The 23,226-nt window shown below is 42.9% G+C and overlaps 1 protein-coding gene across 7 annotated transcripts in view; it reads right to left on the reverse strand.

The window, feature by feature from the left end:
- Nucleotides 1-23,226, reverse strand: part of RNASEH2B (ribonuclease H2 subunit B) — a 76,702-nt gene that overhangs the window by 10,873 nt on the left and 42,603 nt on the right. For 5 of the 7 annotated variants that reach the window (XM_044926796.2, XM_025262970.3, XM_025262967.3 and 2 more), the window contains exons 7-11: nucleotides 21,987-22,092; nucleotides 19,201-19,282; nucleotides 17,687-17,729; nucleotides 5,732-5,812; nucleotides 2,883-3,316 (exon numbers count right to left, since the gene is read on the reverse strand). In XM_044926796.2, the coding sequence (XP_044782731.1) occupies nucleotides 3,209-3,316; nucleotides 5,732-5,812; nucleotides 17,687-17,729; nucleotides 19,201-19,282; nucleotides 21,987-22,092 (420 nt within the window). In that variant the 3' untranslated portion in view covers nucleotides 2,883-3,208. Of the gene's footprint in view, nucleotides 1-2,882; nucleotides 3,317-5,731; nucleotides 5,813-17,686; nucleotides 17,730-19,200; nucleotides 19,283-21,986; nucleotides 22,093-23,226 lie in introns of those variants that run through there. The other 2 variants (XM_044926795.2, XM_044926797.2) reach the window with 2 other exon arrangements.

Consider the following 23,226-nt stretch of genomic DNA (forward strand, 5'->3'; position numbering starts at 1 on the left):
TGAAGCTGACACTAGATGAAATAGATACCTTTCTTGAAAAACATAAATTACTAAAGCTGGCACATGAAAAAGGAGAAAATTAGAATAGTTCTATGTCTAGTACAGAAATTAAACTAGTAATTAAAAAATTTCTCAGAAAAAATAAAAATCACAGGCCAAATGGCTTTATTGGTGAATTATGTCCAACATAAGAACAATACTAATCTCACGTTTTCAGAAAACAGGTGATGAGATAATACTCCCCAACTCATTTAATAAAGCTAGTATTACTCTGATAGCAAAACTAGACAAAATCATTACAAATAAGGAAAACTAGAACAATATCCCTCAGGAACAGAGATACAAAAATCCTTAACAAAATATTAGGCAGTAAAACACAATACTAAATATGAAAAGACCAAGTAGAGTTTATCCCAGGAGTGTAAAGTCAACATTCAAAAATCAATCATTGTATTTCACATATTGAAAGATGTTGTTGCTGTTCAGTTGTTCAGTCGTGTCTGACTCTTTGTGACCCCATGGACTGCAGCACACCAGACTTCCCTGTCCTTCACTATCTCCTGGATTTTGCTCAAATTCATGCCCACTGAGTTGGTGATGCCATCCAACCATCTCATCCTGTGGCCCTCTTCTCCAGCCTTCAATCTTTCCCAGTATCAGGGTCTTTTCCAATGAGTTGGCTCTTCCCACCAGGTGGCCAAAGTATTGGAGCTTCAGCTTTTAGCATCAGTCCATCCAATGACTATTCAGGGTTGATTTCCTTTAGGATTGACTGGTTTGATCTCCTTGTTGTCCAAGGGACCCTCAAGACTTTTCTCCAGCACAATTTGAAAGCATCAATTCTGTAGTACTCAGTCTTCATGATCTAACTCTCACACCCATATATACATGACCACTGGGAAAACTATAGCTTTGACTAGGTGGACCTTTGTTGGCAAAGTGATGTCTCTGCTTTTTAATAGGCTGTCTAGGTTTGTCATAGCTTTTCTTCCAAGGAGCAAGTGTCTTTTAATTTCTTGGCTGCAGTCACCACAAACAGTGATTTTAGAGCACAAGAAAATAAAGTCTGTCACTGTTTCCACTTTTCCCTCTTCTGTTTGGCATGAAGTAATGAGATTTTAGTTTTTTGAATGTTGTTTTAAGCCAGCTTTTTCACCCTCAAGAGGCTCTTTAGTTCCTCTGAACCATGGGCAGGCTCCTCTGTTCTTGGGATTTCCCAGGCAAGAATACTGGAACTGGTTGCCATTTCTTCCTCCAGGAGGTCTTCCTTGACCCAGGTATGGAACCCACACTCTTCCTGTGTCTTCTGCATTGGCACACGGGTTCTTTTCCACCTGGGTAGCCCTACTGAAAGATATTCCTTTACTAAAGGAACATTGTATGATCATCAATAGATGATGAAAAATTATTTGACAAAATTCAATACCTGTTCATGATTCTGTTCTCAGTGAACAGAACAGAACTTCTTCAGCCTGATAAAGGAAATCTACAAAAAAATCACACACATAGATCAATAGTAGCAACGAGCACACCTCTTGCCTGGATCTTGGTTTCTAAACACCATTCTTTTCTAAAAGGAACCCTGACTCCTTAGGAAAAAGGCTGATTCCAGGGCTTGGATAGGGAAAATACATAAAGAGCCTGGGATACCCTCTTACAAAAGAAATAATGAAGTATTTAAAAATGATGGAAACACAGCAAAAAGATACAGGGGCCAGCTTGAAGGGACTCTCACTGACCCTTCTGGGACAATATGAGGAACAGAATATTGTAATTTAACTCACTGGATAAAATAACCTACAAGTCCATATTGATATTAACTCATAAATGAATAAATAAATGGAGTGCCAACTAAATGTAAAAGGAATAAATACAGAAGAAATGATGGAGTTGGAAAAACTGTTAGTAGGTTTATTTTAAAACATGTAGGTGAGTGTTGGGTGAGGAATAGAATACTTCTAAGTCCCAGAGTATCTGCCCACAAATTACTTATTAACTGCAAAGAGAAAAATAACATTATGGTGAATGAACCTGGTGGACACCACCTTAACTAAGTGATTAAAGTTAACATCTCTAGTATTGGGTCATGTGACTCTTGACTTGACATGTTGCATTAAGAAAGACACAGCATTACTCCTGTGGGTGCTCAAAAGGTAATCTAATCAAGAGGATACACAAGGTAAGCTGTAAGGGCCTTGAATAAAACATAACTCTCAACTTGTAGGTTGTGTGGGTTTTTCTTCAACTGACATTACTAATCAGGAAAATATAAGTTAAAGTCACACTAACATGCCTTTTTTCCCCCCACTAACTTGCAAAGATACTGTTCAAAGCTAATAAGAACTCATACCATCATTTGTTAGACTGTAAGATCCTATAACCTTTCTGTGAAATATATTCCCACAAGTATATATTTGAAAAACTTAGTTATGAATCAGTAAGCCCACATCTAAAAAAAAAAGGGCCATGATTATTAAATAATGAAACACTCATATAATTAAAAATTACTGTCATTAAAAAGCGTATTTATGAAGAATAGTAGTCTAGGAAAATGCTCATCAAATGACATCAAGAAAAAAGGTTATAAAATTACCACTATAATTCATTTAAAAATTATTATAGAAGAAAATGTATCATATTATCTTCAGGTAATAAATAGGAGATAATATTTTCTATTTTATAGTTTTATCTATTTTCTACAAAGAACATATATTCATAAAACATAAAAATATATTAAACAAAAGATTTACCAAAAATTAAAGATTTTTAAAAATTAGTAGTTAATCTGATAGCGTGTTATCTGATTTCTGTCTGTATACTGAAAACCGTATTGCCATACTACCATGTGCAAAGTGGCATAAAATAACAAGTACACACTCAAACATTGTCACATGTCAGTTTATTGAGGAATTTGTGATGCTAAAGGTTAATTCTACTCACTTGATTACTTTTCATGGTGTCAAATAAAACTCCAAAGGCTATAAGCCATGATGTTTCACAATTACTTTCCCATATTTTGTTCAGAAAACACAAAATTCAAATACAAAGAAATGTTCAAGTGAATCTGAAAACTGCCCTCATCCTACCTTTTTTCACAAGGTGGTAATTAAGGGTTTGGAAGTACAGTAGCAAGGAGGAAGGAAGAAAGTGGGACATGAAGAAGGCAGATATTTTTGCTCAATTTCACTTTCAAAGGTTCAAATCTTTCCTATTTTTTTTTAACATGTTTTGCACCAAAAAAGGAATCAATACTTTTCATTCCACTCTTGTCAACTTTAGCCAAAGCCTTCTGAGCTGCGGTCATTTTGCTATTTTTCTGTTAATGAAAATAAGAGAGAAAAATCATTACTAATGTAACACTTATAAATCACACATGCAAATCAGGCAAGACCATGCATGTCTCAAGGTTCGTTCAGGGAGGTAAGCATGCTGCTAAAAACATGCCTCATAAGGAGTGATTCTTTGTAAAAGTTCTGATTTCTGCTCAGAATTCATACCTGAGACAAAGTATGTCAACAGGCAGGAGATAAAACTGCTGCCTTCTTAGGAGTGGAATGTTACAACTGATGGTTTACTTGTGGGGAGAAAATTCTGGAGGGTGCATTAAGTGCAATAACACAAACAATGGAACTGACACAGGCAGCAATTGTCAGAGGGAGGAATTATAGCCTTGTATTACCACGTGATGAATAATTCACAGCCTGCTACCATCTGACTTCATTCAGAGGCTCTCTGGGACACCAAGGGCAGAGCGGTTACATTCACAAGATAACCTGTGCTGCACCTAGGACCAGCAGGATAGCAGTCCCTTTTCCTCCAACCACGAAAAGTACCTTCCCAAAAGCTGACTCCAAATAACTCTGCCTTTTAAAACTCTATCTCTTCCTGGTCAATGTTTTTGTTTGGTTTTGTTTTGCCATGCATGTCCTATAACAAAGCACTGGCAGAGGGAAACAGCAGCTGATTGTATGTACTTCAGTGTTCAACAGAAGCTAAGTGATGGGAATCGGCAAAGAAGAAATCATGTGTCTCCCAGCGAGCTGTGAGACAAAGTCACTGCCAAAGTATCTTTTAAGGGCACAGTCAGTATATGATCCGTGGAAACTTGCTTCTTACATTCTGTCACTTATAATTTACTAGGCTTATGTTTTGGCTGGATGGGGAAGAGGGACAGTCTCTCTGAGACAAGTTATCCTCTGTCCCCTGCACTTAACTCACATCCTGGTTCAACCTCTTAGCTCACTGGTGCTGCGCCCAAGGCGACACGCTGGGAAGCAGTACTGAGAAGGGTGGGGCGGAAATATTCCTCACGGAGAAACTCAAAAACATCCCTGCTCATGAAAGCACTGACACAACCAGCTATTTAGTCAGATCTCAAGTTGGATTATTCCCTGATATGCCATGCCTAGATAAATACGTGTAAAGAATACAATTTTTAGAAACCATGAAACCTAAGGGAGAGTAAGTGTTGCTAAAATCTAAGTGGAATTAATTTATCTTGGGGCAGGCAAGGTCTAAGCCTAAAAATAATGAGAAAATCATAAAAAAAAACTTTGATATTTAATCCTCAGAAAAGCTTAAAAAACAGTTCAAAAGTTGAATGAAAAGGCTAAAAAAATTGGAAAATGATTTGTACTTTATATGTCATGAAAAGTGTTAATAGCCTTAATTTAGATTGAGCTCTTACAAATCAACAAGAAAAACATTACTATCCTAATGTAAAATCAGGCAAGAGACATGAACTGAAAACTAGCAAAACTGCATATAGGTAATAAGCATTTGGAAAAACAACCTTTCTACCCAAAGAAATGTAACCTATTTAGACAGGCAAAATTTTTAAGAATAAAACCAATACTCAATGCTGTCAAGACTGTGAGATGAACACTCATCAGCAGTAATGGCTGGGAGGATAAATTTCTGCTACCTTTTTGGAAAGCTTCTTAGCTATGTATGTGTCTCAGTAATCATGGAAAGAGCTCATGTTTTCTAAGCCTTTACTCTTAGTTTTAAATTGTGTCTAATGAAATAGAGATGCAGACTGTAAGTAAGAATGTTTTATCACTTCATTTAGACAAAAAGAAGCAGAATAACATGTGTCCAAAAACAGGGGAATTAAATAGATTATATTCTACATGGTGAAATAAAATAACAGTGACTGAATATCAAGAAATCATTTATAATTTTTCAAAGAAATCTTAATGACATCAATATTTTTACAATACAGAGCTAAATGAAAAGGGCACAACTCCAATACATATGTATGTCAATTCTGAAAGCTACATATGTATTTATAATGAATGATGTGAAGGATAAAGCTTAGTAAGGAATGTTATGAAAATATTTGCTGGGGTGATTGCTGAGTTATGTGTTAATAATTGTTATTATCATAATTTCTGGAAGCTACTAGGCAGTTGAGTTGACAAAACATTACCTTTGAAGCCTGTTTCTCTGCCCCTCCGTACCACTCTGGATATACTATATTACCAAGCTTAGGCACACTCTTGCTAATAACTCTGCCTTTCTTTGTCTGTAAAAAGGTCTTCCTTGCTTGATACTTTTATTCTCACTCAAAATTTTGAAATAGTTCTGAAGTCACTGAAACTCAAGTTAATAATTCTTCACGGTTAAAACAAAAAAATCACAGTCAAGCATGCAGTCGTTTCTGGAAGTCCCCACGCAGCAGCAGCAGCCATGGGATTCAGGAGTATGCCACTAACACCCGGACACGTACCTTTACAGTCTTGAAATCTTTGGAGTTAAACTTAGTGTAATCTTCTTTTGCCATTACGGGCTCATCTGATAACTTTGCTTTCTGCAATGTTAGAGCAGTGAACTGTCAGATGTCACCTTGACACTTACATCAATCCATTAAAAAAAAAACATGAACAGTTTGGAACCCTGTGGCAGCCAAATGGAGCTGCAGACTCTGCAGAGCGCTTATTCTTTACAAGTCCCTCCACTTTTTGCCACTTCTCTAGGAACGATCTAAGCCAGACGTCCCTTCCGAGAAGCAGCTTTGGTGGTGAGAGGACGTGAGCACGCAAGCCCGTGACCCAGCCCTGAGGTTGTCTAGCAGTATGATCACATACTACAGGGACAGGGGGCATCTAGATGAACGCGGACTTCCAGGACAGTGTTAGGGGGCACATGCAGACACATAAATCAAAGAAGAGAATTTCCTTTATGGTGGCCAGGGGTGCAGCCAGAACCCCTTCACTGGGGTTCTGTACAGGGTGAATACCCCTGTATTCACCTGCAGGACCAGTGTGATGTCCATCTAGGAGTACGGGAACAGTATTCTTATTATTCCCATCTTTGTGTCCTTTCCGTTTATCTCATTTTATCCATGTAAGAACAACCTTGCAAAGCAAGCAGGCAGCAGAGGGAAGTACAGCAGTTACGTGAACAGGCTCAAGGTCGCCTAGCAGAGGACTTGAGGTGAGATCTCACCTTTTGTTACAGGTGCTCTTTGCATGGGACCCGACGCAATTAAGTCAGCCGTTCCCTCCTGTTTTCACCTTTCACATGAGCATTTTGCAATCAACAAATGTGAGAATCAGGTCAAGAGCTAGACTGTGGCCTCTATGTTCATAGTATAGCAGGAATTGTGACATGCTTATTTCGTAGAAGGCACAAGGCAGGCAGGTGAGTCTTGATGTTTAACGTGGGGAACTGACTGCACTGGGATCACAACTGGGACTCTACAGATTTTCAAGCTCTTTGTGGAGACGCTGATATGATCCAACATGGACCCACACTAGGAAATGCAGGTTTGTTCCCGGCTTCGCCCTTCTCACCAAGCTTTCACTAAACAAAGAACTGTAAAGTCAGAGCTAAAAGACGCCACAGCACATGTATAACACAAGTGGGCAAAATGACACATCTTGAAATTTTTCACCAGCATACCGTTGAATATGTTGGGAAAACATACTAACTGTAACATCTACTTAAATTTTTGTTATTTAAAAGACTGAATCACTGCAGATTTAGGCGAATGCTTCAGAAGAAACAGAAAAGTGGTTCAGAAAGACAGTAACAACACATCTGATTAAATGGGTACAGCTCTGGAAAGAGAAGGGCAGACAGTAGACAACACAGGAATTAATGCTAAGGTTGGTCTTATCATTCCTACAAGTGATTTGCAGAGAAAACTCAGCCACATCCCGACATTCAGCTCTGTGAGCTGACACTGGCAAAGTCAAAAGACAGAAGGGGGTGAGGTTTGAAAGCTGGCCTCAAAAGAAGCAAACTTGAGTTATAAAATAATGTGAAACATATTAAGGCAAAAGAGATGCAAAGATAGCTAATGGCCACTGGAATGTTATTTTCTGCAAATGATCAACTATATTTCTGTAAGAATCAAGCAAGTCCTGGACACAGATGGGAAAGTTAATAGACATTATCCTACTGTTGTTTAAACTACAGTACATTATCCAGTGCAGTTTGCGATGTACACGCTAGAGCCCCAGGAAGACACAATAGAGCAGGAAACCTTAGAAAGCAACTAAAATAATCCCTAAGATGAAGCTGAGATGTAGGAGAAATCTGGGCTTAGCAAAGTACTGCTCACAGGCTATCCGTCTGTTTTTACAAATGAAGATTTACTGGAATACAGCTGTACTGATTCATTTATGAATTGTCTGTGGCTGTCTTTGTGTGGCCAGAGGGTAGGTTCTTGTTTTGTTGCAGAAAGAATTTGGGAGATGAGACTTGGAGACCAAGTAAGCAAAGATGTATTGAGCGACAGTACACTCTTAGGAGGGAGTGTGGCCAGGCTCAAGGGACACAGTGAGGTCCTTCTGGCAAGCTGGTTATATGGGGTGTGAAGGACTGGGTGGAATATTTATCTGGGAGGAAGGAGTTCGGGGGGTAATTTCTGGGTTATTGTCCCAGCCCCACCTTCCCAAGAGGACGGGGAGTTTCTGTCCTTGTGTGGTCTTGCTCGGATCTGTCATGGCACCGGTGCATGGTGGGCACTGCTCTGTGCAATGGTGGGCATAGTGAGCAAAAGGTTACCTTCGGATCAGAGGTTCCTGCATTTCTTTCTTTGCCTCTGGGACCTTGTTCTCATAAGATGTATGGCTTCTTGTTAGCTCAGAGGTTCCCACTTTTCTGTGTTTGCTCCAGGACTCCTGTCATTGCGAGATGTATTATGGTCACCTGACCCATGCCTCCTTCTCTGCTCATGTCTGGCTAATGGTCTGCTCCAACATTTCCCTTCTCAAGGAATCTGAGCCCTTGAGATATTTTTTAAGGGTCAGAGGGTCCATGATCTGTCTTCTGGAGCTGCCTCAAGCTGAGCAGGGGCATTGTGCCTGCCTGTGGGGCCCAGATCACCTTGCCCTCTGTCAGAGATGAGGTCTCAGGGTCCCTGACAGTGGCAGAGACAGAGAGTGGGGAGTAGACAGAGGCTGCGGCCCTCTCCTGCGGATGTTGGTGGTCCCTATTGTCATGAAGGATGAGTTGAAATCCCTGGTTTATCGTCATTTGTAGGTGACACTGTTTTAACCCGAAGAAACGAACTTAACAAGCAAGTTAAAAGGGACAGGGCCAAAAGTCAGTAAAAGTATGATTGCAGTCAGAGGTCCAAGCAGGGGCAGGAACTAGGTTGTATTTGATAACACCCCTCTGACTGCAGGCCAGAAGGGGGTGGCACTGGGGTCACCCGTCCTGAAATGTGTAGCCTTGGGGCCTGTTCATATGTGCTTTGGGCACCTTCTTCCACCTGGCCAGGGGCGTTGATGTCGGTGCAGCACAGCTTATTGATTACTGCACAGACCCTCCCTGTTCAGCTGGAAGATAGTCCAGGGCTATCTGTTCTCCATCACCACATTTGCTATGGAATCAAGGGATCCCTGTGATCCTGGCCAGAGTAGACAGAATATCTGACAGGTTACAAAGTGCTGCCTCAGGGTAGGTGACCTGGCCCCCACCCCCCATGAAATCGCCTGTTGAGTTTGTCCCCAGTTAATCAGTTGCTTAGTGAGCTCACCAGTTCCGGTGTCCACCAAAATATCTGAAGGAACTAAGGGCCTACCTGCGGCCAGTCATTCCAAAGGGGCTGAGCCTTAGCCTTGTTTTGGGTGCTGCCCTGATTCTCAGGAGGGCTGTGGGTAAAAGCTTTGTCCATGGTTCCGATGTCTCTTGACAAAGTTTAGCCAGGGTTCTTTTTAAAGTCTGATTTGCCTTTTCCACTTTCCCTGATGACTGAGGCCTCCAGGCAGTGCAGAGGTGGGGGCAAGAGCCCAGGGCTGGAGAGACTAGTTGGGTGACCCGAGCCACAAAAAAGGGACTGTGGCCACTCTCTAAAGACCGTGGAAGTCTCAACTGAGGAATTATTTCCTTAAGTGATGCCTTTATTACCTCCTGGGCTCCCTCGGTCTTAGTTGGAAAGGCTTCTACCCATCTGGTAGAAATTAGGGACACCAATGGCTGACTGGAGGCCCCCCTCACAAAATGTGAGGCAGCCAGAGGCCACTGGGTCCAACTGCTTGGAGAGAGATGCCATCAGCCATGGGACTGGTCCCACCTTTGGGGCAAGAATTCCCAGGGCTAATCCTTGTTTTTCTGGGGGAAACAGAGTAAAGAGCTTGTTTAGACCTGGAATCTCTAGGGCTGGGGCACTAGTCAGAGCCATTAAAAACTTTTTTTTTTTTTTTTTTTGTGGTACAAGTCACATAATACAGAACATACTATTCTAACCATATTTAATCTCTGTACAGCTCAGTGGCACTAAGTACATTCACATTCTCTCCATTATCCAACTCCTAAATTCATCTCTCTAAATGAAAACTTGGTCTCCATTAAACACAAACTCCCCATTACCCTTCCCCACCCCCTCCACACCCTGGCATCTACCAGCGTACTTTCTGACTTTATGAATTTGACTATTCTAAGTACCTCATGTAAATGGAATCAAACAACATTTGTCTGCACCTAAAATATATTGGTACATATTAAAAAGCAGAGACATTACTTTGCCAACAAAGGTCCATCTAGTCAAAGCTATGGTTTTTCAGTAGTCATGTATGGATGTGAGAGTTGGACTATAAAGAAAGCTGAGTGCTGAAGAACTGATGCTTTTGAACTGTGGTGTTGGAGAAGACTCTTGAGAGTCCTTTGAATTGCAAGGAGATCCAACTAGTCAATCCTAAAGGAAATCAGTCCTGAATATTCACTGGAAGGACTGATGCTGAAGCTGAAGCTGAAGCTCCGATACGTTGGCCATCTGATGGGAAGAACTGACTCATTTGAAAAGACCCTGATGCTGGGAAAGATTGAAAGCAGGAGGAGAAGGGGATGACAAAGGATAAGATGATTGGATGGCATCACCAACTCAATGGAGATGAGTTTGAGTAAGCTCCGGGAGTTGATGATGGACAGGGAAGCCTGGCGTGCTGCAGTCCACGGGGTCACAGTGTCGGACACGACTGAGTGGCTGAACTGAGAGTATACTGGAAGGCATTTTTAAGGTTAACTAATCTGATCAAATGCTGCTGTAAACTGACCATCCAGTCTACAGGTTCTGTGTCTAGTCCCTTCAAGTCCTCATATAATGGCTTAAGTGCAGTTGCTCATTCATGTGCAAGTCTGCGATCCCATGGACTGTAGCCTACCAGGCTCCTCTGTCCATGGAATTTTCCGGGCAAGAGTACGGGAGTGGGTTGCCATTTCCTTCTCCAGGGGATCTTCCTGACTCAGGGATTGAACCCAGGTCTCCCACATTGCAGGCAGACGCTTTACAGTCTGAGCCACCAGGGAATCCTCTAAAGAAAGTGAAAGTTGCTCAGTCATGTCTGACTCTTTGCGAACCCATGGACTATACAGTCCATGGAATTCTCCAGGCCACAATACTGGAGCGGGTAGTTCTTCCCTTCTCCAGGGGATCTTCCCAACACAGGGATCGAACCCAGGTCTCCCACATTGCAGGCAAATTCTTTACCAGCTGAGCCCCCAGGGAAGCCCAAGAATACTGGAGTGGGTAGCCTATCCCTTCTCCAGCAGATCTTCCTGACCCAGGAATCGAACCGGGGTCTCCAGCATTGCATGGTGTGAGACAAAACCCAGGGACCCAAATCCTTCAAAATCCAGCCACTTCTAAGAAGATTCTGAGCTGTCTCTTTGAATGTGGTGGTTGTAGGTGGAGGACTGCTGTTAAAGGTGCACTCTCCTGTGCTTAGAACATGTCCCAGGAAGGTGACTCTCTGGGAGGAAATTTGGGATATCCTCCGGAGCCAGGAAACTGAGGATCTGTGCAGTGGTTTAGTCTGAGGCTTCCTTCAAGGGACTGCAAATAATGAGGCCATCTATGTATTGTAATAATGCCCCCATCTCTAATTTAAATGCCTGCAGTTACTTCGCTAGGGCACTGCCAAGCAGGTGTCAGCTGTCCCGGAATCCCTGGGGAAGGACAGTTCAGGTATACTGCCGGGTCACATTGGTGTCTGGATCGGTCCATTCAAAGGAGAGAGGTACTGAGAATCAGACTGAACAGGTATAGAGAAGGAGGCATCTTTAAGATCAAGGACTATAAACCAGGCCGTGTCCTATGGGATCTGAGAAAAGCTGGAGTATAGACTGGGATGATTAGATGGAGAGGAATCAGAACTTCACTGATGAGTTGAAGACCTTACAGCATTCTATATGCCCCGTTTCCTTTGAGGACAGGGGGCTGGGGTATTACAAGGAGACTGGCATAATACCAAATGCCCACATTTGATGAATTTTGAGATCAGGGTTTGAGGCCCTGTTGAGCCTCTGGTTTTATGGGGAACCGACACTTAGAAGGCAAGAAGATACTAGCTTCCTTAATGGTGATTTTTAACGAAGTGGCAAATTTTGCCGATCCTGGGATTCTTTGATCTGAGATCTGTGATCTGTAAGTTTTCCAATTTCTGGGGAAAATATGGGCTGGACTGTCTGAGTCTTGTATGACACATAGGTTCAGCCAAAAATAGGCCTTAATTTTCATTTTCAGGAAGAGCAAAAGTTGCCCCCAAGGCTGAGAGAAAGTCTCTTCCCAATAATGGGCTAGGCCACTCGGGCATGACAAGAGGCTTGAGAGTTATGATGGTCTTTCCCCAGGCACAAGTTAGAGGGGTGGTCAAACGTTTTCGTTGTGGCCTTCCTTCTACCCCAACAACAGAGCAGGTTTCGGGGACAAGACGCCCAGCATGAGAAGTGAGGATGGAGTAAGCAGCTTCTGTGTCCACTGGAAACTGGACGAGAGGACCTGCCCGGTCAGCGGTCCGCCACGTCCGTCCCATGTGACGATGGCTGTATTCTGAGGGGCCCTGGCAAGTCCTGGATCTCATCAGTCAACCACAGCCGTGACTGGCATGGGGGAGTTCCTCGCTCCCTTCAGAGCCGAGGGCTTCCTCTTGTCCCATGGCCCATCTTCCTACAGAGTGAGCCTCGGGTAGAGGCCAGGACCTATTTCCTGGGCATTCCCTGCTCCAGTGTTTGGGGTTCCCACTGCTAAAACAGGCTCCTTTACCTGGTGGGGGTCTTCTGGGAGCACCTCTGTGGTGATCAGGAGGAGGGTTACATCCTGCCACGATGGCTGCTGAAGTCTGGCCTGCCAGTGGGCCCTTCTTAAGTCATGCTGCTTCTTCCTTTCTTCCTCAGCCTGGATTCTATTGTTAAAGACACTGGAAGCTGCCTCAACAAAAAGGCTGAGAGGGGTTGGGGACCCCAGGGTGAGCTTTTGAAGTTTCTAACAGATGTTGGGGACCAACTGGTAAATGAAGTAAGTTGCAAGCACAACACGTCCCTCAAAAGTGTCTGGTCTATGTTTGTATACTTTCTGAGGCTTCTACCAACCGGGCAGGAAACAGGGTTCATTCTGACCTTGGGTGACCTCTTCAACCCTATCACAGCTGACAGGTTTAACTGTGCACCATCTTGTCCCTTCAATGAAGCAAAGGGTTGTGTGTGCTCTTCTAGGGACACCGGGTTGGCCTGGTTCATAGTCCCACTTGGGATCAATCAGTGGCACTGCCATGATGCCCACAGGGCAGTAAGTGGGTTAGATGATACATAATTCATCATCAAATGCTTGAGGCTGTGCCCAGATAGGGGTCTTTTCCTCAGGGGCGCAGCAGTGGGAAATGACAACATTCAGGGTCCTTCCAAGTAAGGTCCAAGGGAAGAGTTAGCTCCCAGAATCCTTCAGTGAACCAGCCAGGGGCCCCTGAGAAGCAGCCTAAGTGCGGGCAGCACTGGCTGAGGCCAGACAAAGCAAAGGGGTACGGACTCTGGTATTTCCCTGAGGTCTGCCTACTGCTTCTCAGGGGGTGGGGGGTGAGGGGGCACAGGCACTCTGCTGCACTTCTTGCACGGGAGAATAAAGAGGATTACATGGTGTTGGAGGGGTGAAGATGGTGAAAGAGTATCAGGACTTAGGTGCTTCTGTCCAAGACTTACTTTCCTCCAGGATGCTACCAGAGAGGGTTTTTGTAGAATCTGAACCAGTCCCAACCGACAAGCTTCCCCAACACAGGACATGCATAGCTCTGGATTCTCTCTTAGGGTCATAAAGGACCGAACATAAGGAGACTCTATCCAATTTCCCTGCCTTTCGTAAAACCTATTCATAGGATGCTGTTATAGTTGAGGCTCCATTTTCTAGCTAGGCTTCCTTGTCCTCAAGTTTACACTGGGGCCCGGCTGTATTACAAAAGACGACAAGCTTTTCCTGTTTTAAAAACTTCTCCCCGTGACTGAGAATGCACCCCAGGGGTGAATCCTTGGGGATGGAGAGGAGACTTCCTGTGAACCTTCAGGGACAGGGCTCCTGTAACGGAGAGGAGCACTACCATTTGGGGGCCCTGCAGGGATCCCTCTGTTGGGGCTGGCTACAGGCACCTAGTCCTGCCAACCTTGGCCAATGTGGAGGTCGCGGCCGCGTGGCAACCCTGCCGGCCTCAGAGTCCCACGACCCGTGTCCTGCCACGTCTTCACACCTCACAACTGCTCTCATAATGGTGGGCCTCTCTCTCCAAGCTTCACGGGCACCCCTCTCGGACAAATCACCTAAGGAGTTTCTCAACTCCTCTGAAGTGTGCCAGGCATGTGCTTCCTCCAGGTATTGGTCCCTTTGTGGCTGAAACATAAGCCACTTCCCTGCTCAGAACAACCCCAGCTCCTCTGCCTCTCCCTGGGATCGGCTGTGACCTTTCCTTGCATGGGCTTCCCTGGTGGCTTAGCTGGTAAAGAATCTGCCCGCAATGCGGGAGACCTGGGTTCTATCCCTGGGTTGGGAAGATCCCCTGGGGAAGGAAAAGGCTACCCACTCCAGTATTCTGGCCTGGAGAATTCCCTGGACTATATAGTCCATGGGGTTGCAAAGGGTCAAACACGACTGAGCAACTTTAACTTTCCTTGTATAGATATTGCCTTGCTTGTGGCACACTCGGCCGACCGAGTAATCAGAGGAACCCAGGTGTAACCACCCATACGGGCCACATACTGGAAGGCACTGCGGCTGCTATTGGTTTGGTGTGTCCCCATGGCGGGGGTGGGCGGGGGCGGCTGGGCCTCCCTTGAGGCAATGCTCTGTAACCTGTCAGATATTCTATCTGCTCTGACCAGGATTACAGGGGATCCCTTTATTTCCTAGCAGATGTAGTGATGGAGAACAGATAGCCCTGGACTATCTCCCAGCTGAACAGGGAGGGTCTGTGCAGTAATCAATAAGCTGTGCTGCACCGACATCAACGCCCCTGGCCAGGTGGAAGAAGGTGCCCAAAGCACATACGAACAGGCCCCAAGGCTACACACTTTCAGGACGGGTGACCCCAGGGCCTCCCGCTTCTGGCCTGCAGTCAGAGGGGTGTTATCAAATACAACCCGGTTCCTGCCCCTGCTTGGACCTCTGATCGCAATCATACTTTTACTGACTTTTGGCCCTGTCCCTTTTAACCTGCTTGTTAAGTTCGTTTCTTCAGGTTACAACAGTGTCATCTACAGATGATGATACACCAGGAATTTCAACCCATGGCAACCCACTCCAGTAATCTTGGCTAGAAAATCCCATGGACAGAGGAACCTGGTAGGCTACAGTCCATGGGGTCGCAAAGAGTCAGACATGACTGAGTGACTTCACTTTCTTTTCATGACAATGGGTACCACCAACATCCATGGAACAGGGCCGCAGCCTCTGTCTACTTCCCACTCTCTATCTCTGCCACTGTCAAGGACCCCGAGACCTCATCTCTGACAGAGGGCAAGGTGATCTGGGCACTGCAGGCAGGCACAATGCCCCTGCTCAGCTTGAGAGGCAGCTCCAGAAGACAGATCATGGACCCTCTGACCCTTAAAAGATTTGAAGGGTGCAGACTCCTTTAGGGGAACGTCAGAGCAGGCCATTAGCCAGATGTGAGCAAAGGAGGGGGCATGGGTCGGGTGACCACATACATCTTACAATGACAGGGGTCCAAGGGGCAAACAGAAAAGTGGGAACCTCTGGGCTGACAGGCGATAAGTCTTGTGATGACAAGGGACCTGGCAGCAAACAAAGAATACGGGAACCTCTGGTCCAAATGTCACCTTTTGCTCACTATGCCCACGTTACAACAGAATTAGCATTGCACAGAGCAGTGCCCACCGTGCACCAGTGCCATGACAGATCCGAGCAAGACCATGTAAGGACAGAAACTCCCCCTCATCTCTGGAAGGTGGGGCTGGGACGAAAACCAGGAAATCACCCCCTCAACCCCCCCCCCCCCCACCGGATGAATACTCCACCTAATCCTTCACACCCCCTATAACCAGCTTCCAAAAGGACCTCATTGCTGCTGCTCTGAGCCTACCCAGGCTCCCTCCTGACAGTGTACTGTCACTCAATAAACCCTTTGCTTACTTCGCCTCCGAATCTCATCTGTGAATTCTTTGTGCAACAAAAAAAGAACCTACCCTCCAGCAACCGCATCAAAGGCTAAATCCTTCAAGGGCAGTTTTAGATCTCTATGTTACTAAGGAAGACAGATATTTGAGAGAAAGAAATACGCCTCGCTTTTGGAAGGAGAAAAATAAGAAAGAAACAAATATGCCTGTTACCTTAGTTAGAGCAAGACAGCTATATTTATGTCCCCTGGTGCTGCTGTGGGTCTGCCCCAGATCTAAAGATAACTTTAGATCTTACACCAACTGCTTCCTCCAGTGAGGAAAAGATGAACCTCCTTGGACACAATTTGCTAAAAAAGGTCCCCAACTAACAATGATGCACTTTAAATTTTATGCCCTTTCCTAAAAGTCAAAGTATTGAATGTTTTTAGAACCATCACCACCTTCAAACAGTATACAAATGGAAAAAAAAAAAAAAAAAAATCCTGAGAATGTTGGCCACCTAGAAGGCAGGGAAGAAGGAAAGTTCTTTAGCATCCATGTTTCATTCATTCACAAGGTACTCATTATTTTGCTGCTGGAGCATAATGGCCTCACGAACAAGCTGGTGCACGTGTTTATTTCCCTGTGTCTGAGCAGCACTTACTAGTCTGCAGCCAGGCCCAGGCTTAGGGATGCTACTCTTTGCTCTCGGGTGTGGTCTGTGAATGGCTTCTCTACTCCCTGTATCTCAGAGTCCACAGTGCAGAGGAGCTGTGGGTGGCAATTTGAGAACATCTAGCAGAGGAAAGGTTTTTCACTGATTCACAAAGATTACACACAAACTGCGTTGATCATTTCAAGTATAGACAGTAAAGTGTGGTCATCCTTGCTCAAAGAATTCTGTGTTGCAAAAATCATGTTCAATGCACCTCTGTGCCTATGGCAATTAAATTTGGCAAAGTGAGTTTATTTTGGGGGTTCCAAAATCACTGCAGATGGTGACTGCAGCCATGAAATTAAAAGACGCTTACTCCTTGGAAGAAAAGTTATGACCAACCTAGATAGCATATTGAAAAGCAGAGATATTACTTTGCCAACAAAGGTCTGTCTAGTCAAGGCTAGACGGTTTTTCCTGTGGTCATGTATGGACGTGAGAGTTGGACTGTAAAGAAAGCTGAGCGCCGAAGAATTGACGCTTTTGAACTGTGGTGTTGGAGAAGACTCTTGAGAGTCCCTTGGACTGCAAGGAGATCCAACCAGTCCATTCTGAAGGAGATCAGCCCTGGGTGTTCTTTGGAAGGAATGATGCTAAAGCTGAAACTCCAGTACTTTGGCCACCTCATGCGAAGAGTTGACTCATTGGAAAAGACTCTGATGCTGGGAGGGATTGGGGGCAGGAGGAGAAGGGGACAACAGAGGATGAGATGGCTGCATGGCATCACTGACTCGATGGATGTGAGTCTGAGTGAACTCCGGGAGTTGGTGATGGACAGGGAGGCCTGGTGTGCTGCAATTCATGGGGTCGCAAAGAGTCCAACACGACTGAGTGACTGAACTGAATGATTAATAAAGTTAATTATAGGATCTAGCTCATGCAAGAAGACTTAATTTTAATTATGATTCTCTAATATGTCAATGCAGATATTGAGCTAGAACCAACTCTTCCTTGATTTTCATAGCACCTTATTTATGATTCACCTAAAATCCATGAAAATAAAAATACTGATGGAGAGCAGTATAATCTTGATTCCACATAAGGTGGATTAAGATTCTTTAACATATACTAAACTAAATGTATGTGGCAAAAGTATACTATTTTTCCACGTGCTCCAAAGATATCTTAGTCACAGTTTCTTACCTTTGAGGGAGGGTTTCGGACTGAAGCTGGAGGTTCTGGAAGCCTGAGGAGTGAAAAATAAAAATCAGAGTCGTGGTTTTTCATAGACAAGCAAACAGAATGACCGGGCCAACTTAAGACTTAGGAAGTCCTGATTTCATCTAATAGTCTCACCTCCATATATCTTACTGTTCGATCACCTCATTATAAAGAGTGGAATTTTTCTAAGTGAAAAAATGTGCATTTAGCTACTTAATTCTCTGTACTGGAATTCTGAGTTAAAAACAAAATTCAAAGTCACTGGTTGCAATGGAATTGCTTTCCTTTAGTCTCTATAAATATGTATTTTGGTATGTATTTTTTCACCATAAATGGTGAATCTAGCATGTATTTAAAAGTGAAAATTATTCTGTTGACAAAAAGTCACAGGAACTTTACTTTTCTATTAAAGAAAAGTTTAACTGACACATCCTTCTCTCAAGTCTTTAACTGAAACTTTAAAATTTCAGCAGAAAAGAATCTAAAAAAATAATGGAATACAAAGATATAAAGTCTCTAACAAGATAAGCAGGTACAAAGAGACTCAGGAAAATAATAAACAGAAGGGTATCTTTATCAATTCAGAGCAAGCTTTCAACGTACTATATTATACTACAGAAACCAGTTTCTACTAATTGTTCTTTAAGTAGGACCAAAAATACAATTTGCTAAAAATGCAACCATAGCTATTAAAAACTCATTTTATTTCCATGTATCAGAGGAGAAAATTATTCTAAGAATCAGGAAAAGCTATTAGATCATCACATATATGAAATTTTAACAGTGGTTGCTAAAATATAGAAAAAAACATATCTTTTTCAGCCTAAAGTAGAGTTTCAAGTGCTGGGCATAATAAAAATACCTAGTGAACAGCTAATGATTATAATAATAAAATAATAAAAATGGTACACAACCTTTAAATGTAACTTTCAAAAATATTTTATTCTGCTATCTACTCTTTCCGTCCCGTGAACCAAATTAGTTAAGTCTGGCTGGGGATAAAATTTTAACACAATTTATGCTCTAACATTATAACAACTCCTAATTCTAATTGTAACACTCAGGGGTTCTTGGAACCAGTATCCATTAAATTAATTTGTTCCAATCAAAAAACTGTCCATTAAAAATCACCTCCAAACCATAGAGTCTGTGACGCAACTCAAGAATGACCTCTTATCAGAAAAAGTGATATGACAAGCCATACTTGCTTGTGCGCTCTGTCGTGTCTGATTCTTTGTGACTCCATGGACTGTAGCCCGCCAGGCTCCTCTGTCCATGGGATTCTCCAGGCAAGAATACTGGACTAGGCTGCTATTTCCTCCTCCAGGGGATCTTCCCAGGGATCGAACCCACGTCTCCTGTGGCTCCTGCATTGGCAGGCACATTCTTTACCACTTGAGTGATCTGGGAAACCTTATATAAGCCATAATGAAACCCTATTTCTAGGAAACAAGCACAATTATGCTTAGTTACGACTAAAGATGGACCATACTTACTTTAAGTGTTTAGATAAGTCATCACTTAATTGTTTAGGGATGTAATCAGATATCAGACCATGGGCATAACGAACATAATCCTCTGAAAGAAACAGAATGGAGAAAAAAATTTAGTAATAATTATGGTTGCTTCACAGTCAAACTGACTGGAGTTCAAATTCTGGCATTATCTAGCTTTGGAGAGTCACTTAAGCTTTGTGTGTGTGTGTGTGTGAAATGGGGATGCTCATATCTATCTGTCAGAGTGGTGGGGGGATGTGATGTATGAGATATCATATACAATGACAATGAAGATATGATGAGATAATAAAGTATAGTACAATAGATGCCCACTAAATAACAGATAAAAATGCAGGGTTCTTCTCTTAGTTGAGGCCCTTGAATACAAATAAAGTTCAAACATCAGATGTAACAATATGAAATAGTCATCTTTTCTAGGTTGGTTGCAATATAAAATAAATCTAATTACTGAACAATAATGAGTATGCTCATTTAAGAGAAATAATATACAATGTGTCTCTATTAAGCACTTGCTGAATGTTACATATAACCCCAAACTAATGGGATGAAGTTGCTCAGTTGTATCCATGTCTTTGTAACTACTTGGACTGTAGCCTACCAGGCTCCTCCGTCCGTGGGATTTTCCAGGCAAGGGTACTGGAGTGGGTTGCCATTGCCTTCTCCAGGGTATCTTCCCAACCCAGGGATTGAACCCAGGTTTCCCACATTGCAGGAAGACGCTTTACTGTCTGAGCCACCAGGGAATCCCAAACTAATAAAACGCCTTAAAAATGTAAAAAACAAAACTCAGCAGAGTGTATAATCATGACATCTACAGCATCTGGATTTTCAGTACTAAAATGAAGCTCTGGTATCAATTAAATAGTTACAAAAGAGAAAATCTGTTTTAAAGCCCTCTTCCTCAATTCAGTATTTTTTTTGTAGACTACTAGGGGATAATCAAACTCAATAGATGGGATAATCACAAGGGGATATAAACTACCAAAAGCACTATCTCAGGCTTGCTCCTGGGATATTCATTTCCATCTTTTTTCCCTTTTCTACATTTGACATCAGGATAACAACCTGCCTCAGTATTATCAACAGTTAGAAAGGGACTGCTGCCTGGATGCCCTGATCTCAAAGTCTTTAGTAAGAGACTTTCACTGCCAGCACTGAGAACTGAAAGTTATCACTGGACCCTTCTTTTTTAAAAAATTAATAAATTTTTTTTCATTGAAGGATAATTGTTTTACAGACTTTTGCTGTTTTCTGTCAAACCTCAACATGAACCAGCCATAAGTACACATATGTCCCCTCCCTGTTGAACCTCCCTCCCATATCCCACCCTATCCTACCCCTCTAGATTGATACAGAGCCCCTGTTTGAGTTTTCCGAGTCATACAGCATATAAGAAGGCCAACATATCTGTTTGCTTCCTCTGGCACATATCAAGCTAAAGGTTTAAAAAGGCAAGAATGTAAAGAGTATAAAGCTTACTTTATGGCTGGAACACTAAATGGCAATATAGCGAAGCCCAGACTCTTAGATGTAGATATTGGTTTGGTAAAAACACCAGACTCAGAGTAGACAACCTGGTCTGCTAGCTAGGATGGGTGACCCTGAGTAAGTGATCTACTTCTCGAAGACCACAGTTTTTCATTTTTAAGATGAGAACATCTGTCTAAAATAACCACTAACATCTCTTCTCCTGCTTTACTGAAAATCTATGGTTTTACGTATCCATCCATCACCCATGACCTATCCATCTATCCGGCCAGCCAGCCATTTGACTCAGTCTCTCTCTCCTTCTGTTAAGCCTGACAGAGACACTGACAGCTAGTTAATTCAGACGTCAAGGGCAGTCCACCACTCCCAGAACAGCGGGAGCCAGCCATCATCTGTGTGTGTAAGGTACTGTGAGGTGGATTTCTACAATCAAAGACTGCCTGAATCACAGCCAATCACCAGCAGGCTGCTTGGTATTTGTTTTGTAAATGACGAAACTCAGATGTTTTGGAATCGTATATTTACAACAGGGGAACACTGAATTAAAGTCAGGAGAATTACTGTCCTACCATTTCAGAAAGTAAATTGTATCAGATAGCTGTTGTTATTCAACTATACATATAAAGGTAATAAGAGGACACTACAATGAGAAAGGCAAAAGAATGTATCTTAAAGAAGTAATCGTCCAGTGAATAAATTTTCATCTAAAATCACAATATTGAGACCTACAGTAGGACTTATGCTTCTGGAGAGAAAGATGCAAACAGATAAGCTCTGGAAATCCTTGCCCCCCAAGAACAGTACAACAAAAAGGTTACGAGTGTGGGCTTAAGTGCCGGGCGAGCTCCATCGGTAGTTCAGCTCTGCCATTTACTAGCTGTGTGACTCTGCACATGGCCTCCAAACTCACTGTAAAATGAAACTTGGAGGGGGGCTCAGATGAGCCAGTATGTGCACACTGGCAACTTAGTAAAAGGCGCGGCACACAACACACCCTCAATAAAGGATAACAAGGGTCGTTATTACTATTAGTGCAGGATACAGATTTCGTGAATGAATGACTTAAGTATCAATTAGTGATAGAACTGATCTACAGCAGAAGTACTACTTGGTTTTGAAATAAAATGCACACCTGCCATGAGATCTAAGAGAACACATTGGCAAGAATGTGAAGTTTCTGAGACATTAAGGTTTTTAAATCCTAAGATGGGCATTTACACATTGGCGACTTACTCCAGACAAAACAAACAAAACAAAACAAAAAATGATTTGCTTACCGTCCTTGTCACTGGAGACCTGGCCACCAGAGAAAAATGCAGTAGACTGTACCCGGGCACTGACATTCACCTTATTGGCTTTTAATGCTGCCATAGTCTGATTAACCTATGAAATAACCAAAGGGGAATATCAGGATATTTTCAACTAACTTTAGACACCCTGACTTTTCAGACTTTCTAAACCCATGATTTCAATCCATTTAAGGTCCAGGAAGAAGTAGTACGGATCTAGATGTATCTTCAGAAGATAAGAGATGGCTTCATATTTGGACATGGGTGAGGGGTAGTGACCACGCTGCAGGATGAGCTTGGTACGTGGGCTTCCTAAGGCCTACACCGTGCGAGAGCACGGACTCTGGAGGCAGGCGGCTTGGGTCTGCTCTGACCACGGACTGCTTACTGAACCTCTCTGTGCCTCCACCTGTGAAAGGGAAAGAAAGATAGCGCCGATCTCACAGGACTGCTGTGAGGACTAAATGAGTTAAGGGATGTTAGGCCCTTAGGACAGAACACGGCACAAAACTTGTGTTTTATGATTTTCTAAGGAGAATAAATAATATAAATTTCTCACTTTCCAGGAATTTAAGAAAGGAAACACAATAAATATAAACTTCACCTCGCTATTTCATATCATTAGCATTTGCTAAGAGCAAAAACTAAATGCCCAGTTTCTGCTCAGCACTTCTCATTCTTCATCTACACAGAATCCCACAAATGCAAAGACTACTGATGATGCAAATGAAGAGTGAAACACATGCACTTTTTAAACCTTTTCCCTACTTCGCCCAAACGAGCCTGATTAATACTGCAAGGCTCATTTCCATGTTCCCAGGCTCCCAATGTGCCCATTAAATGATGTGACAATCATGTTTTTCATATACAAGACAGACGAGAATCTTAGGAATCACTGCTAGAACTGATATCCACAAAACTTGCAAAAACTTTGTCATCCACAGATCTGGTCTGGTGAGATTCCTTATCACTGCGAAAGTAAGCGATATCCTTAGACCAGTGGCTTTTTGTTTCTTCACTATATGCACAATAAGAAATACTCAGCAACCGAATACCCCAAAACATATATAAATGTGTTACAGAGTCATACTTAACACTTGCCCTTATCTTGTGCTTTTTTTAAAAAATATAAGAATATATATTTGATTATACGGAATAATCTCAGTTTCTTCTTTTGCAAATTCTTTTCCATTATGGTTTATCACAGGATATTGAATAGTTTCCTGTG

The sequence above is a fragment of the Bubalus bubalis genome, chromosome 13, assembly GCF_019923935.1.
Source record: "Bubalus bubalis isolate 160015118507 breed Murrah chromosome 13, NDDB_SH_1, whole genome shotgun sequence".
Taxonomy (NCBI): Eukaryota; Metazoa; Chordata; class Mammalia; order Artiodactyla; family Bovidae; genus Bubalus; species Bubalus bubalis.